We start from the raw sequence: 25,495 nt of genomic DNA, 5'->3' as shown, positions 1-25,495 counted from the left end.
TACACTGGCATTATCCGTCTTTTCTGAGCTATATATATATATTCCTCACGTTATATTAAAGACTTGCGGCTAAATTTGGAACACATAACCCCTTTTTGGTGGAAGGTAAATAAAAGTTTAAGTTAGTTGGCCCATATTTTAGGGTAAAACATCGAGTACTAAATCTTCAACTTTATAGAAACGTAAAACGCACGCAGGTAGGCTAGCATTCGGCTGAAGAAGTATCAGGAAGGTAAGTGACGTTTTTGTATTTATGAGGATAACTTAAACATTTCTATGCCCTCAAATTTATTTGTTGAATAGCAACAAATAGTCTTAATGACATCTGGTTCATAAATTCAGGAGAATTTTCTTCATATGCCTGTAGGGTAAACGGTCTTTGTATATAAATGGGGGGTGGGTCGGATAAAAAGCACGAATAAAAGCAAGAAAATATAAAAACAGTGACATAATTAGGAACCCGGGTTAAGATTAAAGTTGTTCTTGATAAAGTGGTTATACCTAGATCTCTGTAACAAAAGTATTTAGCCATTTATTTCACAAATGTATCCCAGTGAGAATGCCAGTGGTAAAAATAAATACTGAAGAGGGTAGTCAGGGTGCTGAATCAGAGCAGAATACTTATTTTGGCCATGTGTCTTAAAATATCAGAGGCCTTGTGTGGATCAATCAGGAAGTATCTTACTGGATAGTCACATCATCAGTTTAGGGAGCCTATCTTCCTCACATCTGTTTGTGACCTTGGTCTTCTTGATCAGCTTCAGTTTGGAGAATAGCTGCTCTACTGGGGTGTTTGTCTCTGATGATGAGGCATATGCAGAATTTTGAGGAGCTTTGTCAGGGTGGGAAAGGGCACTTTATCGTTTGTCCACTTGAAGGGTACCCTAGAGCAATGGTTTTCAAACTTTTTTTGCCCAAGGCACACCATATTAATGTCCTTGCAAAATAGCCTCTTTAGCATGTGTAGCAAGTAGCAACATGTCTCAGTCCCAACCGCATGCAATGTGAGCCAGTGCTAGCTACATCAGTTTGGTTACAGAGTTTCCTTTTGTAGCATCCTGACGCCCTGCAAGTGATGCACTGCAGCTCCCCAGGTTTATCCCCAGTCACCCTGTTCCTATTTTCTCTCTGTCGCTCCTATTAAGATGGACAAGTAACAAGGGAAGAGGTTGCACAAAGGATGACAAGACACCAGGAGTGTCCCACCAGAGGATATTCTTAATTTTCTTCCACTTTTCTCACTCCCAAAACTTATTAGGTTGTTTTACAAAGAGGAGTGTGTTGCATGGATATTCTCCATACCCATTTATGAATTTTTATGGTGTGACTTGTCCTAACATGGAGACAAAACTATGTGGCTCACAGCTGTTAGAGGCACCATACCTCAGATTTTCTAAGTAAAAGCATGAGATGTCATATTTTTACATGTAAATTTACATTTGCATATTTAACAGATAACAAATGAACAGTGAGCATTCAATGCTATATAATGCAATGCAACGTGTAACGCTTGCATGCAGTAAGGACATTGGTTATAGTCTCTTTAGTTGTTGCATTGTTGTAGTACTTATGTAAAGTCAGACGAATTTATCAAGGCACACCTAGACTTGTCTCAAGGCACACCAGTGTGCCACGGCACACCGTTTGAGAACCACTGCCCTAGAGCATTGGTTCCCAACCTGGGCTCTGGGACGCCAAAGATCTTAAGGGGGTTGCAAGGCTTCGTCTGCTCTGAGGCTGCAAAAAAATAATAAACATTTCAAATCTATGTTGATTTTTGATGACAATGTGTCACTTTTTCTTCTCTCTTGGGTCCTGGGGGGGGGCTCCACTTTTTGTCAGGTACATATAGGTGGGGCTCAAAGGAAAAATGGTTGGGAAATAGGCTACTGCCCTAGTTGAAATAGCAACATAGAGGGCAGTCAACCACGTTTTGTCTAGTGGAAGGGCACTCTAGAACAGCGGTCAGTAACTGGTTGGTCAGGAACCAAAAGTGGGTTGCAGAGACCTTTTCAGTGGATCAAGAATGTATTCCTGAAAAAAATATTGCGACAAAAAGTCCATCAAACTTTATCAAAACATTGTTTTGTCCTGTCTCTTTGAGTAACCATGTTTCTGAAGTCTAAACTGTACAACTTTTCATTGCATAAATGACAAATCTCAGAAATTTGGGTCGCAGTTTTCATGGAGGAGTTGATGTGGGTCCTGAGGCTTTACCACTTGAGAACCACAGCTCTAAAGGGCACTAAATCTTCACTGGAAGGGTACCCAGGTGGGAACTTTATCATGTATTATGTGTTATTGGGGGCACATTTGGTGCACTTTTTGAACATTAGGGCACCAGAAGTGATGAATGCTCCTCCTGTGAGTCCCCCAGTGTTAACATGAATAAGCACCCTTAGTTTCTTTTCAGCGCACAGGGTTACTCCCAGTAAAGAATTGCAGGCACTGTTGTTGTTACTTTGGTACTTTTTGCAATTTACATTTTGTTAAGCTGCTTTTTAATAAAGCACAAAAGAAGTATTTAAAGTAGTATTTGAACACTGCTTAGCATTCATTTGAATGTGTTTTTTTCTAGGCTGCCATAAACATGTAAATGTCAAATTAGCCACCTGCAAAACAAGAGTGCAGAGAATGCAGCAGAGGGCCCGTGTAGAAGCTGGTAGTGACTCCAAATGCTGAAATGACAACAGTAACAGTAATCCCTCCAAGTCCCAACCAGGGGCTGCAGCCTGATGTACATGAGACATTAGATGGGAGTACGCTTCAGGAGCAGAATGTCTTTCTGAATCCAGCCACAGGCAAGGTAGAATTTCTACATAGTGGTAGTTTTAATACATAATGCTTACCTTATTTGTGCATTTTCAGAGGCCTTTCTCACCCTTATTATTCCTCTTCTTCTAGGTAAAAAAGTCCAAGAGAAAGCCCCGTGTTTTCACTCATGGTCTCCATCATCTGCAACACTTCTCCTGTGATAGCCCGATGCGCTTCATGATGTACTCTGAAGCTGCTGCTGCATTCATTAGCCTCCACTCTGACAACACAGTTTGCCTTTACACACCAGAGGGCCACAAGCAGATCTCCTCAGCTAGGCTCACCTTCACAGGCCTCACAGAAACCAAGACCACAGGCCGTCTTGTGGGATGGGGTCCAGGGCCTGTCTTCACTCTTCTGGATAACAAGTTACGCCCTCTTGAGGCCGCATGTGATGCCTTGGACATATGTGCGTGTCAGGCTGCAGAACACTCAGAGGAGATAGTGACGGCCGGCGCAGGGAACGTGTGTGTGTGGTCGGTGTTTCTTATGAGATGTATGGTGAAGGTAGAAGAGGGGCTACAGCATGGAACGTTCACTCAAATGGCATTGTCTCCGCCAAGATTTGAGAGGCCCCACAGGGCTTTCGTTGTGTGTGGGCGGGCTGTAACGGTTGTCGACCTTAATGGCGGGGAGGTTTTGGAGCACAAGAAGGATCTCTGCTCAGGGTGCCTGTCATATTTTTAGTTAGTTTGAATCTTTCAAACTTTAAATGTTGGAATTTGAATTTAACAAGTTATGTTTTACAGAGACATTACTGCGATGGTGTTCTGCTCTCAACAAGACTGTTTGATTACTGCGTCCCAGGAGCTCTCTGTTCAAGTGTGGGGTCCAGATTGGGATCAACGCGCTCTTCTTCAAGGGTGTAATGGTAAAATTATAGCATTCATAGACACTCCTTTTGTCTCTTTTAAACTTGATTTCAGAATGTTCTGTGTGTCTAGGTGTTGTGAACTCTCTGTTCTACTGCCCTTCATCAAACATGCTCCTATCGGCCGCTAAAGATTGTACCATCCATTGCTGGAACATGGAAGAGGGTGATGCTGTCGAGTGTGTCCATACAGAACAAAAAAACTCTCCATTGTGCATAGGCAGAAAAGGAGACACTTTCTTCTCCTACTCACAACAGGGGGTCGATTTCTGGTCCATTAGGAACCTGTACAACCTGTACTGCACAGTCAGGAGGGATGAAAAAGCCCCTTTGAGACAGATCCTAGTCACCTCCTTCCCTGCACCCTTCCCCTCTAGAGTCCTCTATATCAGTGGAGACAGAAACATCACACTTGTAGCTGCAGAAACCAGAGAAGTATTGACTTCCTTGAAGGCACAGCAGAGCGTTTTGTGTGCCGACTACTGCCTACAGAAAGAGATTCTGTTAGCTCTAACTGAGACAGGTACGGTGCTCCAAGCCAACACACTTACCAATCCAGTCACTGTGATGCAAGAGTGGAAGGGGAAAGGACAAGGACCCTGGCAGCTCAAAGACCATTTGACTGAAAAGGACACCCAAAATCTGCCCACTCCTGGCCCGGCATGCTGCTTGGTACTCTACTGTTATGTGACAGAAATAGAGGACGCTTTAGAGGAGTGGAAGAGTCTGCAGGACCTAAGAGGATGCACTGAAAGGAACAAGAAAGCTCTCGACAATGCCAAGAATATGTGAGATTTTGTTCACTTTTAAATATGTGTATGTAAACACACTTAAGGGAAAAACATACACACTTGATTACTGATTGTACCTCTCTGCTTGTGGCAGATTTTTTATCATCCTTGGCCAAAGTGGAGGCTGCGTGAGTGCTCTGAAATTCAGTAATGGGAAGGTTTTGTGCAGGATGCCAGCACACAATGGCCAAAGAGTCACAGCGGTGCATGTGTACCCTGAGAACAGCTGTTTCATCTCAACAGGTATTCCTGACAGACTGTATGAATTGCACACTCATTGGTCTGCCAGTGTGGTTTGAAAAATCTGTAACACTTTGAGTGTCTACTTGAGGTTTTCTCCAAAACCAAGGAATTCCCATTAGAGCCCATATTAAAGTGCACATATTACATTAGTAATACACATTTACAGACAGGCTCAAAAACAAATTTGGTATCAATATCTCAACATTTATTAATGCACTTTTTACAGGAGATGAAATTCTTTATATTCATCCTGGATACATATCTCTTAAATTAGCATAATTAAAAGCATAATTAAAAGCATGGCTGGGTTGACAGGGTGCAGGAGGCTTGAGGCTCACCTCAGCTCCACCTGTTTGTCTGTTTCTTAACTAAAAGACATTTAATTTGTGATAGCATTTCTAACAGGGTGACTGCATTATCAGGCTTCATAGAGCCTCTTCAGAAACAGTAATGTGACTATGTCCATGATTTATACAGACTATGACTGTCCTTGAAATGACCAGTCAATAGTACAGCCTCACATCAGCTGAGCATACACTACTTTGAAGGTATGTTTATGTATTTTTGAAGTTGGGTTGTTTATTTCTTAGTTGTAGTAGTGGTATTAGCTAGTTTTGTACTCAAGACCCCACTATCTGAGACCAAGTCTTGCCCGAGACTAGAGTGCACTGAGACCAAGGCAAGACCAAGACTTCTGGGGTTGAGACAAGCCAAGACCAAGACAATAAAAATCAATTTTTAAAAACTATGACAAGGTTGAACAGTTACAGAGCATTCTCTCTTTAATTTTTCTTTTAAATTAATTTGACTGATAAAAAATTATTAATTTTAAATACCTGAAAATGAGGTGTTTATCTAGATTTGTCAGGTAAATGAAGCCTAAAGTAAGTGTTCAGAGGTAGTTCTGACTAGAATTAAGATAGACTGATGTCAGAGTTTTTGCAGGTTTAGTTGTTTGTTGTTTTAGAAAGTGTTTCTCCTTTGTATCACATTAATGAAGTCAAAGAATAGCAGATCAGTGCTGGTCTCGACTGGTCTTGATGGAAAGTCCCGAGTCCGGCCAGTCTGAGACCAAGACAAGACCAATTAAAAATGCTCTTGAGTCTGAGACAAGACAAAGACAAATGTAGCCTTGAGACCAGTCTCAAGACCAAGACCATTCTCAAGTACTACAACACTAGTATTAACCTCCAAGGATTTCAGTGAGTGTTGTCCATTTATACAGGATGTGCATGGGTATGCTGAGGCGGAAGAGTTCATAGCCAGCAGCCATAGCTTGCATTGCAAAATAGTGCCATTTTTACATAATCTTGCTAAATTACGTGGTGCAGCTATACCCATCTGTTGTGCTGCCCTGATGGTGTTCCGAGCCCGTCTTTCTTAAAGGGGCAGTGCTCACGGAAATCCCTGGAAACACTACTGCTGCTGCATACCTCATCCAACCCAACTTAGAAAATTTTTTAAAATTGCCAGACTTTTTTGTCAGTTAACACACAGTCAGTGAATAAACCAAGAGATCTCCTCTATAGTGTATAGTATTTCCCACTATAACATTATCACTTTGGTATGTTTTTAAGTGCGATTTTAACAATTTAGCTCTAATCTCAAAGGTGAGGACATGACAGTAGTGGTGTGGAGCGTGAACTGTTTTGTCCAGGAGTGTCTCACCCCAAAGATGAGCATTCATTGTGGTCAGTCTTCCATCCACCTGGCTGCTCTTGGGCCTCAGCTGGCCCTGACCTTCCAAGAGCCTGGCAGTGGCACCCACAAGCCCATTCACTTCAACCTACTCAACCAGAGCCAGACTGATGACCCACCAACAGAGGGACATTTAGATCCCATCACAGGTCATTAGCAATATGAGGATTTAAGCTGTTTTGTTTGTACGTGAGTGAGTGACTGAGTTTTTTTTCTTGCAGGGTTGTGTGCATGCCCTGATCTAGAAGTGTTTGTGACCAGCAGTCTGGATCGAACACTGTGTATCTGGAATGAGAAAAATCAACTACTCAGGTTGGATCTCATTACATGCCTGTATTTTTTGCATCACAATAAGAAAAACCCATAATATTTAGTAAAGATAACATTCTGTGGTTTATGTATGTTTGTATGTGCAACACCTACAGTACCCTGCAGCTGAATGCAGTGCCTCAGTATCTGGCTTATGGTGGCTTTGGAGGGGAGCTGTTTATCGGCATCAGAGGGGATTTGTGCAAGATTGATTGTGTAGATTTCCTGCCACACATCTACTATCAAAGGGTAAATAATCAGCACTGCAGAATTAAACTTATATATTTTAAACATAATATACCAAATATAACAGATTTTTTCCCTTAATCTCATTTCATTTTTACAGCTTCTTCACACTTACAGTGCCCAACGAGTTCCAGACTTTCCTGCCATTGAGGATCAAGAAAAATGCAGTAAAAGAAAGTAAGACTTTTTTTATCTTATATGTTAGGAATACTCCAATACATTGCTCTTATAAACAATGTGCTTTACTGGTTAAAACAGGAGCCTAAGCACAGACAAAGATGAGGAAGAGGAACTGCAAGCAATCGCCTGCAATTTATTACTAACTAAGGACATGTGGAGACAGAAGGTCAGAGTTAGCGATGTCAGCCGTCCAAAGAGGTAAAAGAAAAAGATACTGAGATGAAGATCTTTCCTTTATACTGTTCCAGGAGCATGGGGGCTTGACAACCTTGAACAAGGACCTCTCTGCACTCATAGAAGGCTCGGTAAAATGCAGAAAAGAGAAGCTTCCCAGCACAAAGGAAACCAAGAAGAAGGCTTTTGATCGCTACATGAAGATTTTATATGGTTTACCCCTCAATATGAAGGTTCTTTTATCTCCCTTTACCCAATTATTTTCTGTTCAATTTTTGAAGAAATATAGAATTGTATACAGAAAACAACGTCTTGAAGGTTAGAACTTAAAGCTTTGTTGGTTAAAAACAATAAACATATTTATTAAGCTAAGAAATGCAAATGTGATGGATTTTTGCATTTATTTCTACAGTGAAGCTATTTGAAATCAATGCCTTGCATTCATCAATTTTCCAGAGAGGACAGTGTTTTAAAAGCAGAAAAAAAATCTGTGTTTTCAGCTTGATTTGGGAGACACTTTTGATTCAGATAAACTTTCGGTTGATCCTGAACCACGAGACTACAAGCCCTTAAAGCTCTTCAAGCCCTACAAGCCCCCGGCACCTGAATCAGACAGTCCTGTGATTGCAGAGCCAGTATGATACACTTTTTTTTTACTAGTGTTCCTGAATGTATCTTCCCAGTAAATGCCAATAATGTTTGGTTTGGTGTCGAAGTAACAGTTTGATCTCTTATTTTAGGTGCAGGAGGAGAAAAAGGCCCCCAAAAGAAAGTCAAAACCTAAGACTCTGATGAGCATCAAGGACTTGCCTGTTTGGAGAGTCACACCTAAGAAACTCATCATAGTAGAGAGGCAGCAGGAAGAGGAAGTAATTCTGTCCTTGTGTTTAATTCACTCAACACTTTAATTAAACAGCAGATCTGATTTGTGTTAATCTTTGTTTTTATTTGTCTCTGTAGCCTCCAGAGATTCCTCCAATAGACCCACCCAAACCCACACCTCCAACTCCTCGTCCTCGACGATGGCAGAGGACCCCAACAACAACACCCCTCCCACCACCAGAACCCACCCCAGAGGTTCCAGCATTCCTCAAACAGTTTGCAGAAGCAGACTGGTTTATAGAACTCTTTCCAGATAAAAAGGTACTCCTCTCTCTTTTATTTCGGGCATTTAAATCATGCTCATTGGTTCAAGTGTGGTGGTGTTTTTCTGTACAGTGTATCCCTAGCACCCTGTCTCCAGAGGACTTCTCCCTGCAGCTACTTGACTTTCTGAGCACCTGCAATGTTTCAACTAAGATGAAGATCCTCACTGCTCTGCTGGCTCTGTTCAAACAGGAACTTTTACCCAACACAGACAAGCTGTACCAAGGTCTCCTTGATCTGGTGCCCAAATTAGTGCAACCTCACATGGTACGCTTTATCCTGGATTTATATTGTTTGTGTTCCACATTTGGAGCAGATTCATGTGTGATTGTTGTTTGTTGTGTGTTTCAGTCAGCCTTGGAGCAGGCTGTGTTTGCTGAGTTGTTGAATCTTCTTGTTCAGCTGACATCTGTCAACAACAACCTCATGAAAAATGTACTCAGCCTTCTGGCTTTTAAAAAACTAGGACTCCGGTAAGTCAGTCAGAGTTATGAAACTAAAATAATTCAGCTTGTTGTGTAGCTCTCTGGCTCAAAACTTTATTATTTCAGTTAACATAGTTTTCTGACATGTTTTAACATGCTATAATGATAGAAAAATAGCAAGATATCAACAATCAGTGGTTTCCTTTTGGCTACCCTCCAGCAGCAATTTTGAACATAACTTTAAAAATAACAATCAGTCTTGTAGCTTATGTTCCTGTTTGCTTCAGTGCTTTATAGATACATCACCGGTGCTAATTTGAGCTTGTTTTATGACGTGAAAACTTCTTGAAGAGGCTTTTAAAAAATGAAACCACTATTATGCACTCATAATAACTTTCCATTACTTGAAGGGTTATGCCTAAGCTCTTCAGTGGACACAGGCATCTTTAATTGCAGTTTCATTGCATTTTTTCAAGTTTTAGCAGTTAGCAAAATTTCAATAATGTGTTTTCCCATTACCCAATCAAGGCTGTATTTGTCCAAATGTAAAGCTTGTGATCCGTGTCAGTTTTGCTACACAGGTAGACAAAGGAGTAGCTTTTTGCTAATTGCATCTTCTTTAGTCCATAGGACATGGGGTCAGAGATTTTCACAAAAACAAATCAAATTTGGATTCATCTGACCACAGAACAGGTTTCTATTTTGCCTCAGTCCATATTAAATGAGCTTTGGCCTAGAGAAGACAGCAGCATTTCTGGTTTGTGTTTACATATAGCTTCTTCTTTTGCTTGATACAGCTTTAACTTGCATTCATAGACGGCACAGCAAACTGGGTTGACAAAGAATTCTGGAAGTGTTTCTGGGCCCATGCAGTGATTTCCAGTACAGAATTGTACCAGTTTTGAAGCCAGTGCCACATGAGGGCCAAAGATCAGGAGCATTAAATAATGACCTTTGGGCTTGTCCCTTGCATACTGAGTTTCTACAGATTCTTTGAATCTTGATAATATTATGTGTTGAAGATAGTGAGACATTAAAAGTTTTGGCAATTTTATATTGAGGAGCATTTTCCTGAAATTGTTAACACAATTTTTTGCTGATTGAAAAATCTCTTCCTCTCTAAAATGTTCTTTTTATACCCAGTATTGTTACTGATCTATTACCAATCAACCCAATTAGTTTCAAAATGCTCCTCCAGCTGTTTTTATTAGGACTAATTACTTTTCAAGCCCTTTGTTTCCCTGTCCCTGCCTTTTTAAGAGGAGTTGCTGCTGTCAAATTCAAAATGAGTGAATATCTTTCATGAACTGGTAAAATGTCTGTTTCAACATCTGATATGTTGTTCACGTGTAAATAAAATATATATAACTTTTTTGGAATTGGAGTTTTATGAAAAAAAATCATCATGCTGTTGCTTATGCTTGTAATTGCATTGGCACCAGTCAGTTGCACAACAGCAATCATATCTAATCCATACAATTTTAGTAGTTTTATGATGCTAATCATGTAATATTTTCTTAAAAATATTGAAGGGAAAAGAGTTTCTATTAGTACTTAGAAACTGGACTGAAGATAAACTGTTGCCTCTTGTTTGAATAAGCTCACTAGGAACTTTACATTTTTTAAACCATATTATAAAGTCTCTAAGTTTGTGATATCTCCTACTATGCATAGAAAAATAGTGCTTGGCACGCTGACAGCAATGGGTGTGAATGAGGCTGAGCAGTGGTTGTGGCCTGAGCTGGAAAACTGGGATTCTGGGCTGCAGGATCATGCTAACATCTGGAAGATTCTCTATGACAGAGCAGATCAGTGGCTGGAGCTGTGGATCTCCAAATATAAGGTGACAGAGACATATTTACTTTGGAAATTAAGAACTTTTTAATACAATATCTTTTCGTTGGACAAGAAGCCTCTGTAACATTTTCTCATTGAGTGTTTTGAATGTGACAGAGGGTAGGACGGGTGTTTGAAAACTGAGAGGCTCTCCGCCGCTTCTGAACTCCCTCACTGTGACCTTCACTCCTCCAAATAGGACGGCATGAGAGTTTATCACAGTGCTGTTGACTGGAATGACTCACTGTTGTACTGTAACTGATAAATTGCTGTCTGCGTCTCTCTGCATGTGTGCAGGAACATGAAAGAAGTCTGTACCTGAGGAGTACAGCCAAGTGGAAGCCTCCGATCTTCAATGCTGTTGATGTGCTGAACTATTTCTGCTCTGTGCAGAAAGAGGAGTACAGAAAGGCCCGATGTGTTGTGCCTGCTGGTCGCAAAAACACTGTGCTTTTGCCCCTTTATGACTGGTATGAGATAGTGATGTACATATGAGAGTTTATTACCTAAACATAACCCACTAAATCATTTTTTCTATCTTTGTAGTAGTTCTCAACCAATTCTTCGTCTAGGAGAGACTCATAGCATGGCCAGGATATGGAAGCCACCAGGTAAGATTGCAGTCATTTTTCTGTTTCTGATTGGGCGTGTTCAGCTTTAACTGCTTTGTAACTTAGGCGTTCTTTTCATACAGAAATACTTCTGCCTCCACTGAGACATCGTCCCTTCCTCACTCACTTTCCAAGTTTCATCTCCCTGCCATTATCTCGGGTCACCCTCAGCCCCTTTCATATCTACACAGACAAGGACTGGGTGAAGGCCTCGACTCGCCGTTACTATATTCATCAGCAGTCGTATGTAGAGTACTATAGATGAAGCATCTAACCATGTTTAAACTCTTCACGGGACATAGAATGAACATTCTTTTGAAATGTCTTGATTATTTCTGAAATACTGAATGAAATGACTCTTAAATGTTGCCTTTTGACCAATTTATTCTGAATTTTTGCTGTATATATGATTTAATGTGTCTTATAGCAGATTTGGTACATGTATTTCCAGATGACTGTCTTCAGATATGATTCAAAGTGAATTAATAGGAAAAAAAAACATAATGGAACTTGAATTGACATTCAAAGTACTTTGCATGGTAAACAAAGCCAAAAAAAATCAAAATTTTTCAGAGAATATACACAAAAGTATATCTTAGTAACATTCATTTACTAGTTATGGAAAGAAATGCAATTATTGAGTAAACATACATTCAGAAATATTGCCCTCTGTCAAACTTGACGATGTAGCTGTGGATGTAAAGCCTTCAGACATAAAAGTTCAGCAAATATTGTACTTGAATAGGATAGATGAAATGTAAAGGCACAAGGGAAACAGCTTACAGCAAACAGCTGATGATAAAGCAACAATGTCTGATACAAAACCAGCTGGTAATCAGTGTCTTAAAGTAACAAAGCACCATTTTATTAAAGCATGGCTTAGTTCTTTTTCTTACAAGGGGCAAATTGTAGCCCCACCAGTACTTCGATTTTTAATGATCTTCTGATTTGTCTTTTCTGATTCTGCTGTAAGAATTAAAAAAATGACTGCATGTAGCCTCAGTTGAGGTCTGCATGTACTAAAGGCTCTACTTTTTTGATTTAATAGAACCAACACATGACAAATTCAAGGATCCACAAAGAGATAAATGAATGTTGCACAATCAAACAGATGGTAGTTGACTGTCAAGTACATTTCTCTTCTATTTGTAGGAGAGCAAACTAAAAAAAGCACCTGGGTCCTTTGCTTCACCTCTGCTCTAGTCCACCAAGTCTTTATCATAATTGAGCAGGTCGCAGGTCAGAAAGAGGCCAGAGCGTCCGCTGTCTGTCAGCACTCTGTTGAGCTGACTGCTGGTCGTGTTGATGTGCATACCTTCATCAAGCGGCCAGTCTAAAAGCTGAGCACTGGAAGGCAGTTCAGGGAGGCCTGGCTGGTAGTCCTCCAGGGGGTTTGGGTACAGTAAGTGACGTAGGGAGGGCATCCTCACAGCCATCCTCACCAGGTCCATGAGGCCAGCCATGGAGAGTGGATTCAGAGCCAAAGCTAAGCTCTTGAGGGCGCAGCAGCCCCCCAGAGAGGGCAGCAGCAGTGCCAGCAGGCCGTCTGTCAGGCCACAGCCGCTGAGAGAGAGATGCTGCAGGGTAGTGGAAGCCTGGCAGAGGAGGCGACGGATGGAGGGCAGGGTGGTTTCATCTAGACGGTTCTCGCTTAGATCGAGCTGCTGCAGTGTGGAGGCGTGATGGGCACAGGAGAGATAGGCGAGGTCTGCAGGGCTCAGGCTTAAATACGGCAGCTCCAGAATCTCCAGAGGCTGAGGTAGAGAGCTGGAACAAAAGAAGGGAGATCATTACATAGAATAAAGGAAGTCTAAATACTGTATGTTTTATTCCATCTTTAACTGCTGTATTTCAAGTTCAAATATTCAGTTTATTAAGTATTTCATTCATGTATCAGTTATAATTAAACTTTCAAAGAAGATGAATACGCCTGTTTCCTTGTTTCTCACTGGCGAATCCATCTTGCAAAGCTCCCATCTGAATAGATTAGGCCTGGTTAGAAAGTGACAGGACCAATCAGCGTCGAGGAGCAGTGCTTTTGGGCACGGCGGCATCATGACATAAGCAAGCAACAACAAGAAACCGGTGCAGTTATGGTGGAAGACATTAGCGTGGATGCTGCTAAAGCGCCAGTTTTACAAGAACTTGACGAAAATGTGATTCTTTTTAAGTACAGACATTCGATAATAAAGTTTGTTTTTTTTAAATACTTGTACAACATGTGCAAAAAACATTTTTAACAGTAACAGTTAAACCAAGTAAATCTGCCTTTTGAGAGGAAAAAACAGCACTGCGACACCCTGCTGAGAGGCAGTGAGCCCCGTAGACCGATGTATAAAACGTGATTCTTTCTATGGAGCTTATCCTCTCAAATTTTCACATCTGCCCATACTGATAAATTATCTCCTGACAGATATCTTGCATCCCTAAAACTGAACAATTTCAATATGAGTATAAATCAATTAAACTTTGGAGCTCTGTTGGCAACAGACATACTCCTGTTCCATTTAATACACTATGATTTAATATGCTATGGTGGCAAACTTCCGATACCGCAGAGTGTTTTTGATTCAGCTTGTTTATATTCTCCATTACTGAAATGACTGATAGCATTGAAAAGGGCCAAAGCTTTAGAAAAGAAACAGGCATCTATTTCATAAGGCGGGTGCCCAGGAGAGGAAAATATGCAAGCAGACTTATGCACACTGTTTAAACTGCAAAAGTACATAATGCTATATTTAAAATTCAGACAGTGTTGGAGTTTTGTTGGCAATTTCTGAGAATTGTAAACAAGAAAATGCCTAATATTGGGTGTTTTATTGACATAGTACCCACATTATTTATTTTCTAGTAGCACTGTGTCAAAGTTTAAAATTCTGTTAGCATGACAATCCAACTCCAAGTGCTGCATAAATGTAACTGCCTCTACAGTAGAGCTAATGTATCAATGTATGTATTAGAGAAACAAACTACTTTCCACATGTAACAAGGGAAGCACCTACTAAAGTAAACAACATATTATACATATATTTTGGTAATCTATAAAGACATGGAAAGCCAAAAGCTTATTTTAAGCTCATCACGTGAGAAAGACGTCATAGTCTTGCTTTCATTTAAATGGGAGATGTCATACCTTAGTAGCACACGGAGCTGTCCAGGAAGTCTCAGAGCAGTTAGACTGAGACGCCTCAGTTCTTGCAGCTTAGCCAAACCCTGAGACAAATCCCTGAGTGCCTCTTCCTGACCGAGGTGGTCTCTGCGAAAGTCCAGGTTGCAGTAATGTAGGCGGAGAGACCTCAAGGCAGGGAAGGTGGAGAGCAGAGGCAGCAGCTCAACCAAACCAGCCACCCCAAGGCTGCTGTAGCGAACATCAATGCCCATGAAACCCTGTCGAGGCAGGAGGTCAAGCAGAGTCTTGATACTGGACACTGAGATCTCCTCCAAGCGTAGGTATCTGCACTGAAGCTTGAGGGGTCCTGATGTGTTGAGAGCAGCACGAACACGCTCCCAGGAGCGAGCATTTACAAAAAGATCAGCTCTAACATGCACCAACACCTCACTATTAACATCGTCTGGCTCCTTCTTACTTCCTCCTGAACCTGTCAAGGCAGTTTCTCTCCTCCTCTCTATCTCCATCCTCCTCCTCACTCCTTTAATCAGCTCCTCCTCACCCACAGTCACATTTGATCCCATATTCTCTCTGTTATTCACCCCCAGCTCTGTCCTATCCACTCCCTCCCCATCTCCTTCTCTCTTCCACTGACCCCTCTCTCTTTTCACATCCTTTTCCCTCTCCAGAGCAGAGAATCTTTTTCTCTCCCGCTCTCCTTCTCTCCTCTGTGCTCTCTGAGCTCCTGCTCTGGCCTGAACCACCATGGTGGAGAGGGCTACAGTTAGGGACCAGCCTCCCATTGGGTCTCCCATGGCTCCTTCATCTCCTTGGAGTCCACAAAGGTCCAGTACTTGCAAGGCACATCTAGAAAGAGGGATTTATGGTAAATATTGCTTACACGAAGAACATGGAGATCACAGGGTTTGTTTTGTGAATTTAACACTATATCTCACAGTACCACTAAAAATCCAAACAAAAACGGATCATTTAAATGGGTTTGATATAAAAATCTTCGCCCAGTTGTGAGCACTAACTCCCTTTGGCTTCTCTTCTTCATTGTTAATAGCTTAAAAAGAGGGAAGTACAAACAGGGCTAAAGACGATTGAGGTCTTTTAAAAGCTTTTGCGCTTGAGTGTCACAAACAGACTGTTGCTCTCTTTATTTAAAAAGATCTCTGTTAGTTCTTTTCATGTATTTATTAAGAATTTGTTTTAAAATCATTTTTAAAGGGTCTCACAGCATCCCTCCTGTTTCCACAGTTTCTCCACCCCCACCCTCATATTTCACCACCAAGATTTTTAGAGACAGTACAAATGTACAAGTGCTGATAAACATCTCTGCGGGACTAAACAAAATTCTGTGATCAAAAATCTGTCTTTGTTTTGGAAAGTCTGTCTTCAGCTGTACTCTTGCAAGAACACTGTGTTTTCGTCCCCCTTGTACCAACATCCCTTAAGCCAGGGGTACACTGTGTGAATTTCGTCTGATTCAGTTTTGAGCGGCACGACATGCTTGTACAGACTTTCAGTTAAATCGTATGTAGTTTTTCATGCAGTATACAAGGGGGATATGACGGCCAATCACAACCTGATTTCAGATTTCTGATTTTATACAGAAAAGGGATAGTTTGTATTTTTATTGTCAGATAACTTAGAAAAAGGATCATTCATAAATAGACTTCAATCTCATGTCTGAATTTAATAACATCATTGTTACGATGACAGAATTTAAACTTTGATATGTTATGAGTAAAAATCAAACAGTGTTGATATCTTTTTGGATACAGAAATAAAAATCCTAGGCAGCCTATACAAGGAGCTTGTCTGTTTTCGGTAATAAAAAAATGCAAACAAAATCCCACAAAAAATATATATTTTCTAAATTGCAAAAATGAGTTTATAATAAAACATGCCAACTTTTTGTGCAATTTAAACAGGCTCAACTTGAATTTTTTGATAGATTAAACCCTATCTAAAGCATAAAGTAAAAAAATAAACAAATAAATAAAAAATCTTCACCCCTTTCTAATTATACTGTTTATTGTAATCAGGTATTTTCTATCATTCAAAAAAAATGGTACTTCAAAGAATCAAAGTATTGACAATCCTGACAAACTTTTTGTGGATGCTCCACTATCTTTTATTGCAGATATTATCCTTTTTTTTTTCCTGCATATTTGCATCTTAGAATGTGAAGCCAGGCTGTAGTTTTGTCTGCAGTTTAATGTTATTTTATCATAAATGAGGCTGATAAAAGAGTAGACTGCAAAGCATGCACTGCAAATTATCATTAGGAGGAGTGAGACATAGAAATGAAAATAAACATTTCAAAAATATGTTTAAGGCTTGCAATGGCATTAACAGCTACTCATTATTTACACTTAAAATCGTAAGTACTCAAATCTAAGTGGTTGTACTTGGTCTAAAAAATGTGGAATCAGTGCAGCCTTTAACCCTCTGGTATTATGAGTAGAGTTTAATGTTACATCCCTATTTTTGAGCACCGACTGCTTCTCACCTCCTGTCCGACAGTCCTCTAACCACTGCAAGTAGCAGAGCCTGGATACAAAGTCGATTAGGTGCATTCTGTCCCTGCTTCCTCCTTCCACCGACACGTAGAGTCCTCTCGGGCCACCTCTGCACCAGTTCACCCACAGCCAGCGGTCTGTGGCTGGTGAAGGCGGCCTCCAGCAGCGCCCTGTACAGCTCTCTGGGCACCCATCTCAGCCAGCAGGGCGACGAGCTGTGGTCACTCACCACCTCCCTGGCACAGAGGCTCACCAAGGAAACCACCATTTCAGCTCAGAGAGGGAAGCAGTTTTAGATTAAAAAACACACCGAGTGAGGAGATGTGGCGTCGTCTTTAGCCGAAAAGATGCAGCTTTGGATGGATAACGATACTCAGTCTGCTAGCTGGAACTAGCTCCGAAGCTAAGATTAGCTTTATAGCAGTAACTTAATGCAGACTTGTAAAGCGCCGAAAAAAGACTTTACAACAAAAACTGACACCTCCTCAGAGTATTAACCTTTACAGAGGGGGAAATTAAACGTTGACTCATCCTGTAAGCTAACTCGACAGACTATCACTGAGGAAGATGCTCCTGCTGCAGCGGAGTGTTTACAGTTGGAAAAAGACGCCTGCCTGTGACGTAGCACGCACAGGCGCGACGTCATGACAATACATGAAAACAAAGGTTGACGCTCGTCCAGCTGTTCCTTTAAATAACGAGTGTTACTCAACCCCTCTCAACTAAAGAGCCAAATTGTTGAAAAATAAGTGTATGTAAGTGGTGAAAAGAGGCAAAAATGGCTTGAAGTAGCAATGGAAATAAGTTAAAGGTGGGAAAAGTGGTCAAAAAGCAGCAAAAATGTGGGAAAAGGGGCGACAATGGGGAGAAAAATGGAAAATGGTCAGAAGGTAGCAAAATTCGGTGAGAAGGAACAAAAATGAGTTTCAGGAGGCATAATTGGTCTAAAACTGACAAAAAGTGAGTGAAAAGTGACTAAAATGGGCAAAAAGCAGTCAAGAGAGGCAAAAATGGGTGAAAAGTAGGAAACAAGTGGTATGTAATGGTAAAAGGAAGCTAAAATGGGCAAAAAATAGCAAAAAAAGAAAAGGTGAAAGAGGGCAAAAATGGGAAAAAGAAGAGGCAAACATTTGGGAAAAAAGGAAGCAAGTGGTATTTAATGGCAAAAGGTAGCCTATTTAGACAAAAATGAGCGAAAAAATTGAAAAAGTGATAAAAATGGGCTAAAAGTGGCAAAATACAGAAAAAAGCAGTTGCAAAAATGGGCAAAAGATAGTTTAAGTGGGCAAAAAATGGTGAAAAAGAGCAAAAATTGGATGAAAGTGGAATCAATGGGGAATAAATGGCAAAACATAGCTTAAATGGGTGAAAAGTGGCAAAAATTGTGAAAATGGCAGAAATGTTTCCCTTTTTTAAATGTTTCTGGGGGAATAATATTTAAAATTAAGACTTTAAAGAGTCACATGTGGCTCAAGATCCACACATTGAGTATCACTGCTTTAAATTCTTCTCTTTTACCCAAATAGTTTTTCAGTATTTTCATTGTATTTCATGTTAAAACTCCACGCGTACCTAAAATGTTAACATGTCATGATAGCTTTATTACTGACATTGCACATTATGTAAAACTGAACAACAGCCTCTGTATTCTCTTTAAATGAGACATCTATTTTAAGACGTTATACCAGGAAATGTTTTTGACAAATAATCGGAACCCCGGCTTTAACGGGTGCTGGACATGTTGACAGGATAGTTAGTGCAGGTTTCAGGGCTCTAGGTTGTTTATCTCCCAGCCTCTACCTTCAGTAAATGTGTCAGCATTGTTGTAAATTTTGACTAAGACACCGGAGGTTGCCATGACTTTCATAGCGTATGATGGAGGGAATATTCAGATCCTTTTCTGCATTAGAGTTCATCCTACAGAAGCCCAAAGAGCATAACTTCAATGTTGATACCAAATTAATTTCACAACATCAATCTTTGTTTTACAGTGCCAGTTTATAATAAATATAATCTTATGCCACCTTACAAAATAATATGTCCAGACTGTGTTTTTTGTTACGTCAATTACCAAGAGCCAACAGAAATCTACACAGCTAAGTTACACTGATGGGGAAATACTGCCTTTTAACAGGTAGAACTCTTGAGCCCAAAAAAAGAGATCAATAAGTGATCCAAAAACACGGATGTACTTGTTTCCACAAGATAAACTGAGTTATGGAAAACATAATGATGCATGTCTACTCAGAACTCCCATATCGTTCAAATAAAAGTTATGATTTTAATTTAGGCTGTGAGCATTACTGCATTCATTGTGATTCAATCAAAGTCAGTTTCAGTAAACATTTAAAGCATGTTTATCTCATGCTTTACTGTCCCTTTCAAACACACTTTAGTTAAACCATCCCAGGGTCTCCCTGCAGCCACAGTGATGTACAATAAGAAGGGCTGCCAGCATTAATCACATTATTTGTGTTTAATTATGGCCACACGATTTTTCCAACTGCATTTAATCACATTCCTTACTGTCTCTCCCAGCACAGTTTGGTTATGCCTTTACAGAATCTCTTTGCAGCCAAAGTGACGTAAAATAAGTCCACCACTGCTCCTTAACGTCTCATTTCAGTTTTAAAAACTCAGACAAGTCAAAAGTTATCAACAACTTTGTGTTACCAAACACTGGCCTTTTTACTGTCTCCTTATTTCTTTTTTAATCCATAACAAGTTTATGTTTCCGAGGTTTAATTCATGTTATATATACAGACAGGAAGTCAATAAACCTTAGTCTAAGACAGTAAAAAAATCCAAAATCACAGAAAACCTGTTTTAAATGCAATATAGTGGAATTTTAAATGCATCTAAAATTATGTGATTATTTGCAATCAACCACAGAAATTCAGAATAAATGGTGATTAAAAATTTCAGTCATTTGCCAGCCCTAAAAAAATAAGTCCATCACTGCTTTTGATGTCCCACTCTATGTTATAAAATCCTCACAAAAAGCTCAGAGGACAAGTCAGAATTCATCATGTTTTAATCAAACATTTACCTTTTAACTTATTTTTCCTTTCAATCTGTAGCAAGTTCCTTTTGCCATGGTCAAGTAAATCTACAGTTTACTTGCAGGTCTATATTTAATATGATAATAATAATTATAATAATAAAAAATATTATTATATTTTAAAAGGAAGTCAATCACCCTTAGTTTCAGATGGCACAAAACCCCCCAGATGAAACAAAGAAAGTTTGAAATGCACGAGTGGAATTTCAGGATGCAACAAAAATGGGAGCTTTATCACCATTAGCCACACAATTTTTTAAGAATAATTTAAAACTTTTAATTGTTTGGCAGCCCTAATTTTATGGCCTACAGATCTCCTCTGACGACATCTGGGAAGTAAATGCACCATTGCTAATCATCCTTCATCTTTCAAGTAAATAAATAAAATTTGATTCAAAGATACAAGTCAGTCCTCATAGATCAGCGTGTCAAATTCTCATGGGACTGAAGTCTATTTGATTTTCCTTTTTAACTACTGTTGTCAGAATTAAATCATTAATAGAGTTAGCTCAAGATTTACACATATATTCTGGGGAAAATACTTTATTCAGTTTCTGAAAGATGTCTGACAACTGTGATGTATCCCAGCATTCATTTAGCACCATGTAGAGAGACAGACCAGACATCAGTATCATCTAAGGAGTAGGGTTTATTAAAACACGTTTATTCCATGGGCACAACATATGGGTTTAAAAAAAAACCTTCCTTGTTTTTTCATATTATGTTTCCAAACTTTTTTATCCCCTAAACCATTTGATCACCAGATGGCGCTAAAGGACCACATATGATGACTGGGGCCCTTCTTTTTCTGCCTCTCATCTATCTTCTTGTTTTTACCAACAAAAACAAGACTTGAATGAATAAGTGGAAAGCCGTGAGTTTACTGCCCCTCTGTCACTCCTATCAACCTGATTATATCACTCAAAATTTCCAGCAGCTATTGGTTAAAATGAAACTGATTAAATTTCATCCTTGATCAAACCTCAAAAGTGTGTTTGTTTGGCAGCGTTCAGTCTAATTATGGTGATAATGATGAATACAATATCAGTAATTGGATTCATATCATGCGAGGAATTTTCTCCCCTGCTCTCTCAGGCTTCAAATTTATGACTGAGCTTTATTTGTGGATGTAATCACTTTGGCTTTATTAAGGGAGGCTGAAGGACTAAAGGGCTCAGGTAAACACTGCTAAAAATACACCCACAAGACAAACCAATAGTGCCACTGAAGATACAAACACAACTAAATGCTTTAATTTATTGATGAAGCCCCGTTAGATGACCCATGGAAACCTTGGTTATTCCATCATGTCTTGTTGATATAAAGAGGATGGATACCAATGAGGAGGAAAGAACTATCAGTGTGAAAATCTATGTGTTTAACCCAAAGTTTGATCATTAAAGAAAACAACTTTTTGATCATATTAATGACTGTACAAAGGAAAGGGTTATCTTTTTTATCTTTCAAGCAAAAGATTATTGGAGAGGAAATCAAACAAGCCAACTAAACCTACCTGGTCCTATGTGAAGAAGTATTGCCCCCTGAACTTAATCACTGCTTTTGCCTCCCTTGGTGTGATGAATGACTTTCATATCACTGTGGAGGAATTTTGGCCCTTTCTTCTTAACAGAATTGTTTTAATTCAGTCATACTGGAGGGTTTTTGAGCATGAACGGCCTGTTTAAGGTCATCCACAGCATCTCTATTAGACTCAAGTCTGGACTTTGACTTGGCCATTCCAAAAACCTTCATTTTTTAAAGCTATTCAGAGGTGGACTTGCTGGTAACCCAAGAGCGCTTGAGCTTGAGGTCCTGAACTGATGGCTGGACATTCTCCTTCAGGATTGTCTAGTAGAGAGCAGAATTTATGGTTCTATCAATTACGGCAAGTTATCCAAGTCTTTAAGAAGCAAAGCAGCACCAGACCATAACCCTACCACCACCATGTTTGACTGATGGCATGTTTTTTTCATGTTCTTTTTATGTTAGTTTTACACCAGACGTGACGGAACCCACAACTTTTAAGGAGTTCAACTTTTGTCTCTACAGTCCACCAAATACTTTCCCAAAAGTCTTGGGGATCATCAAGATGTTTTTGGCCAAATGTGAGGCAAGCCTTTGTGTTCTTTTTGTTCAACAGTTTTGGCCTGGGAACTCTTGCAATGGATTCCATTTTTACCAAGTCTTTTCTTATTATTGAGCCATGAACTCTGACCTTAAAGGCCTTTGCACACTGTCTTTTTCTTTTTGACCGAATTTTTTGCATGTTCAAAAATAAAATGGAGCTCATGTTGTTCTAATCACGTTTGCACACTGACACCAAAATTTTTGTCCGTCATATTTTTTTTTGGAACAGGTTCGATTTTATGCAAAATTTTGCCTCACTCCAACTCATTTAAATGAATTCTGATGATTCAAAACAGTGCCTGCTTGCTCACCTCTGCCCAACCTTCCCTCTCTCTCTCTCTCTCTCCTGAAACCTCACTTTAAACACCAAAGTTTGCTCCTTTATCATGTGGATATCAACCACGGAAATATCACAGATACCTAGGTGATTGATGATCTAGATCAATGCCTGTTGCTTTATTTTCTCTCTCTCTCTCTCTCACACCGAAACCTCAATTTAAACTCTGTTGTTTGCTGGCTTATTATGTGGATATCAGCCATGGAAATATAACAGATGAAAGCATAGGTTTGTAGCCAACTCACAGGTTATAACAGAGGGGGAATTAAAAAGTTGCTCCCCATCTCTCCAACTTGGCTCAGCGCTATGGTGCATGAGCGTTTGCCATATGAAGCTCCCAGTGGGATTTTAAATGAATGGCAGAGCTGAGCAGAGTACAAAACAATTTGCCACATTCCACAAATTTTCGCAGTTAAGACAAATAAGAAACACCGCCTCAGTGTTCAAGGTCCAAATGTGTGACGTTTTTCGGATTACAGACCCGGAAACAATATATCTGAAAATAATGGACGCAGTGTGTAAAGACCTTAACAAAGTCAAGTGAGGTTTGCAGGTCTTAACATATTCTTGTGTTCTTTTGTTACCACCTGGATGAGTCGTTGATGTGCTCTTGGAATAAATTTGGTAGGCTGGCCACTCCTCGGAAGGTTCATCACTGTTCCAAGTTTTCTGCATTTGTGGATAATGGCTCTCACCATGGTTCACTGGAGTCCAAAAGCCTCAGAGGTAGCTTTGAAGCCCTTTCAAGAGTGATACATGTCTGTGTTCCTCATCTGTTCTTGAATTTCTTAAAATTGTGACATAATGTGTGGCCTTTTTGAGATCTTATAGCCGACTTCGCTTTCACAAACTGGAATAAGACTGAGTTTGAACTGCCCCTGTACACTATAAAGTACATAACTCCTCTGAAAAGAAAAGGCTGACCTCTGTGTGTATATAGCTGTGTGTAAAAAACAGGCTATGGCAGGCAGTACAATGGTGTGATGGTTAAGACTTCCGTCTTACAGCTTGAAAGTTCCCTGAAAGTTCAGGGGTAGAATCCAGTGCAGGCAGGGTAAGAGAGAAAGGACAACACAGGGACAGTGGAGGGAGAGAGTCAGGATGGGACGACGGGAATGGAAAGGGAAGAGAGAGAGAAGGAAAAGGGAAAAACTTCCAGCCCTGAGAGGGTAGAGAAGGTACTCAAAGTAACTTGCTGTGTAACAGTTTTAATCATGCAAATGCTGAACACAACATAAATCCTTAAGGGGCCCTGATGAGACAAATTAAGCATTATTTTCCATCACTTACATTTTTTCCTTGTTGCTCTAATAAAACAGGATATCCTCTGATATAAACACTATTCATATGCCAGACTCAGAAACACTGTCTTTCGGTTGTTTCCCTGTTTTAACAGTTAGTTCCTCTCCATTTGAAACCAGTTATGTGTATTGCCTTGTTAGTTTCACATGCCTCGACTGTTAAACAGGCAGCTTATTGAACAAGATGAGCTTTTGGATTGCTTTCCACCTTCATATGGTGCGAAGCTGTCAGAATTAAACGTTTTTTGAATGGAAACCAAGGTATTTTGTTGTACAAGGATTGCTGAAATAAACACCATATGCTCACCAGACTGGCGGGTTGCTCTCCTGGGGCACTTGTGCAATAAAAGACAGGAGAGGGAAAAAAAACACCTTTTTTATGTTCATGTTTGCTTCAAGTCCAACAATAGCTCCAAGAAATCTGAACATGAGCCTCCATCCCCTTGGAATTGCTTAGACACCTGACAAGCACACAGTGTGATAGCTGCAGCACTGACTCACTTAAATATGTGATTTATTAGTGATCATGCTACCCAGCAGCCCTCTGCTCCATGCAGCCTCTCCTCATGATAAGCATTTTAAGTAATGGCCTTTTTGTGTTGCTGAATGATCATATTTTCATCCTCTCAGCTTTTGTTACTAATTCCTTCTAATTCAATTTGACATGCAATTCCTCCTGCAGTCTTTTAATCCTTAAATAGAAATATCCGCAAGTAGAAATCCAATTTCTCTCTAATTCTCTTGTCCCAGGCAGTCAGTCAGAATCAGAATTATTCATTTCTATTACCAGCGATGCTACTTGACCGCCGTTCCCTGCTCAGAGATAATTACAGCGCCTCAGCCTTGGTCACTGATGAATTCATAGAAAAATTCTATTTCAGAGATGTACCGTGCAGCCTGACTCTCATGACATTTCTCCTGTCATATAAGTGTCACTTTATGAGCTTGTCTTCTTATGCATCCTGCAGATTCATTTGCATTTTACAAGGATGCTCCACTGCTGAACCATGACCGAACCCACCCCCCTACGCTTCCATCAAACACACCATGCAGGATGTGTGTAACTCACAGAGGGTCAGAGAGGATCCTTAAGCCTCTCGGCATAATGCTGTTTACACTTAAGATTCAAAAATGGCAACGCTGGATCTCTCTCACACATGTAATTAAACTGGAGATGTTATAGATGACTGCCTGCGATGCTCCGCTATGGCAGTCAGTCTACAAAGTCATTTTTGCTGTTTTATCTAAAATTCTCATCTGTTAGCTTGTGTTTCCAGGTTCCAGCATAACATTGCACTTGTCTGAGAAACATGCAAAATATTTTCTCCCTCAAGGTATAAAAGAGTTTATTTGACTGGGAAGCAAAGACTGATTTATGTCTTTATTCATGCAAGTAAACATGTAGATATGCCAGAATAGCCATAGGCTAATTTCCATCTGTAGTCCCCTGGCAGGTTGATGGTACACATGAATACAAATGTACTTTGAATCTCATCAAACACAGGCAGCGCAACAACATTTAAGGCAGGGGTGTCAAACTCAATCACAGCAAGGGCTGGATTCTGAACTGGGGTCTAACCTGAGGGCCTAACAGAGTCGATATTTAACTGTGTCAACCTTGTTTTCACCAGAAATTAATTATGGGGAAAAAAAATTGGCATGATGATGAATTATTTTGTGATTAA

General features: G+C 40.0%; 1 protein-coding gene across 1 annotated transcript; it reads right to left on the bottom strand.

Moving 5' to 3' along the window:
- Positions 1 to 11,675: 11,675 nt before the first annotated feature.
- On the bottom strand, positions 11,676 to 17,584 carry si:ch73-174h16.4 (leucine-rich repeat-containing protein 14). Its single transcript, XM_041813625.1, has 3 exons — positions 16,975 to 17,584; positions 14,478 to 15,320; positions 11,676 to 13,111 (listed from the first exon to the last, which is right to left on the bottom strand). Exons 1-3 carry the CDS (start codon positions 17,250 to 17,252, stop codon positions 12,544 to 12,546), a joined length of 1,689 nt encoding a protein of 562 aa, XP_041669559.1. The 5' UTR covers positions 17,253 to 17,584; the 3' UTR covers positions 11,676 to 12,543.
- Between the last annotated feature and the right edge of the window lie 7,911 nt (positions 17,585 to 25,495).

This window comes from Cheilinus undulatus, linkage group 19 (assembly GCF_018320785.1).
Source record: "Cheilinus undulatus linkage group 19, ASM1832078v1, whole genome shotgun sequence".
Lineage (NCBI taxonomy): Eukaryota > Metazoa > Chordata > Actinopteri > Labriformes > Labridae > Cheilinus > Cheilinus undulatus.
This window is presented reverse-complemented; position numbering and strand designations above follow the sequence as displayed.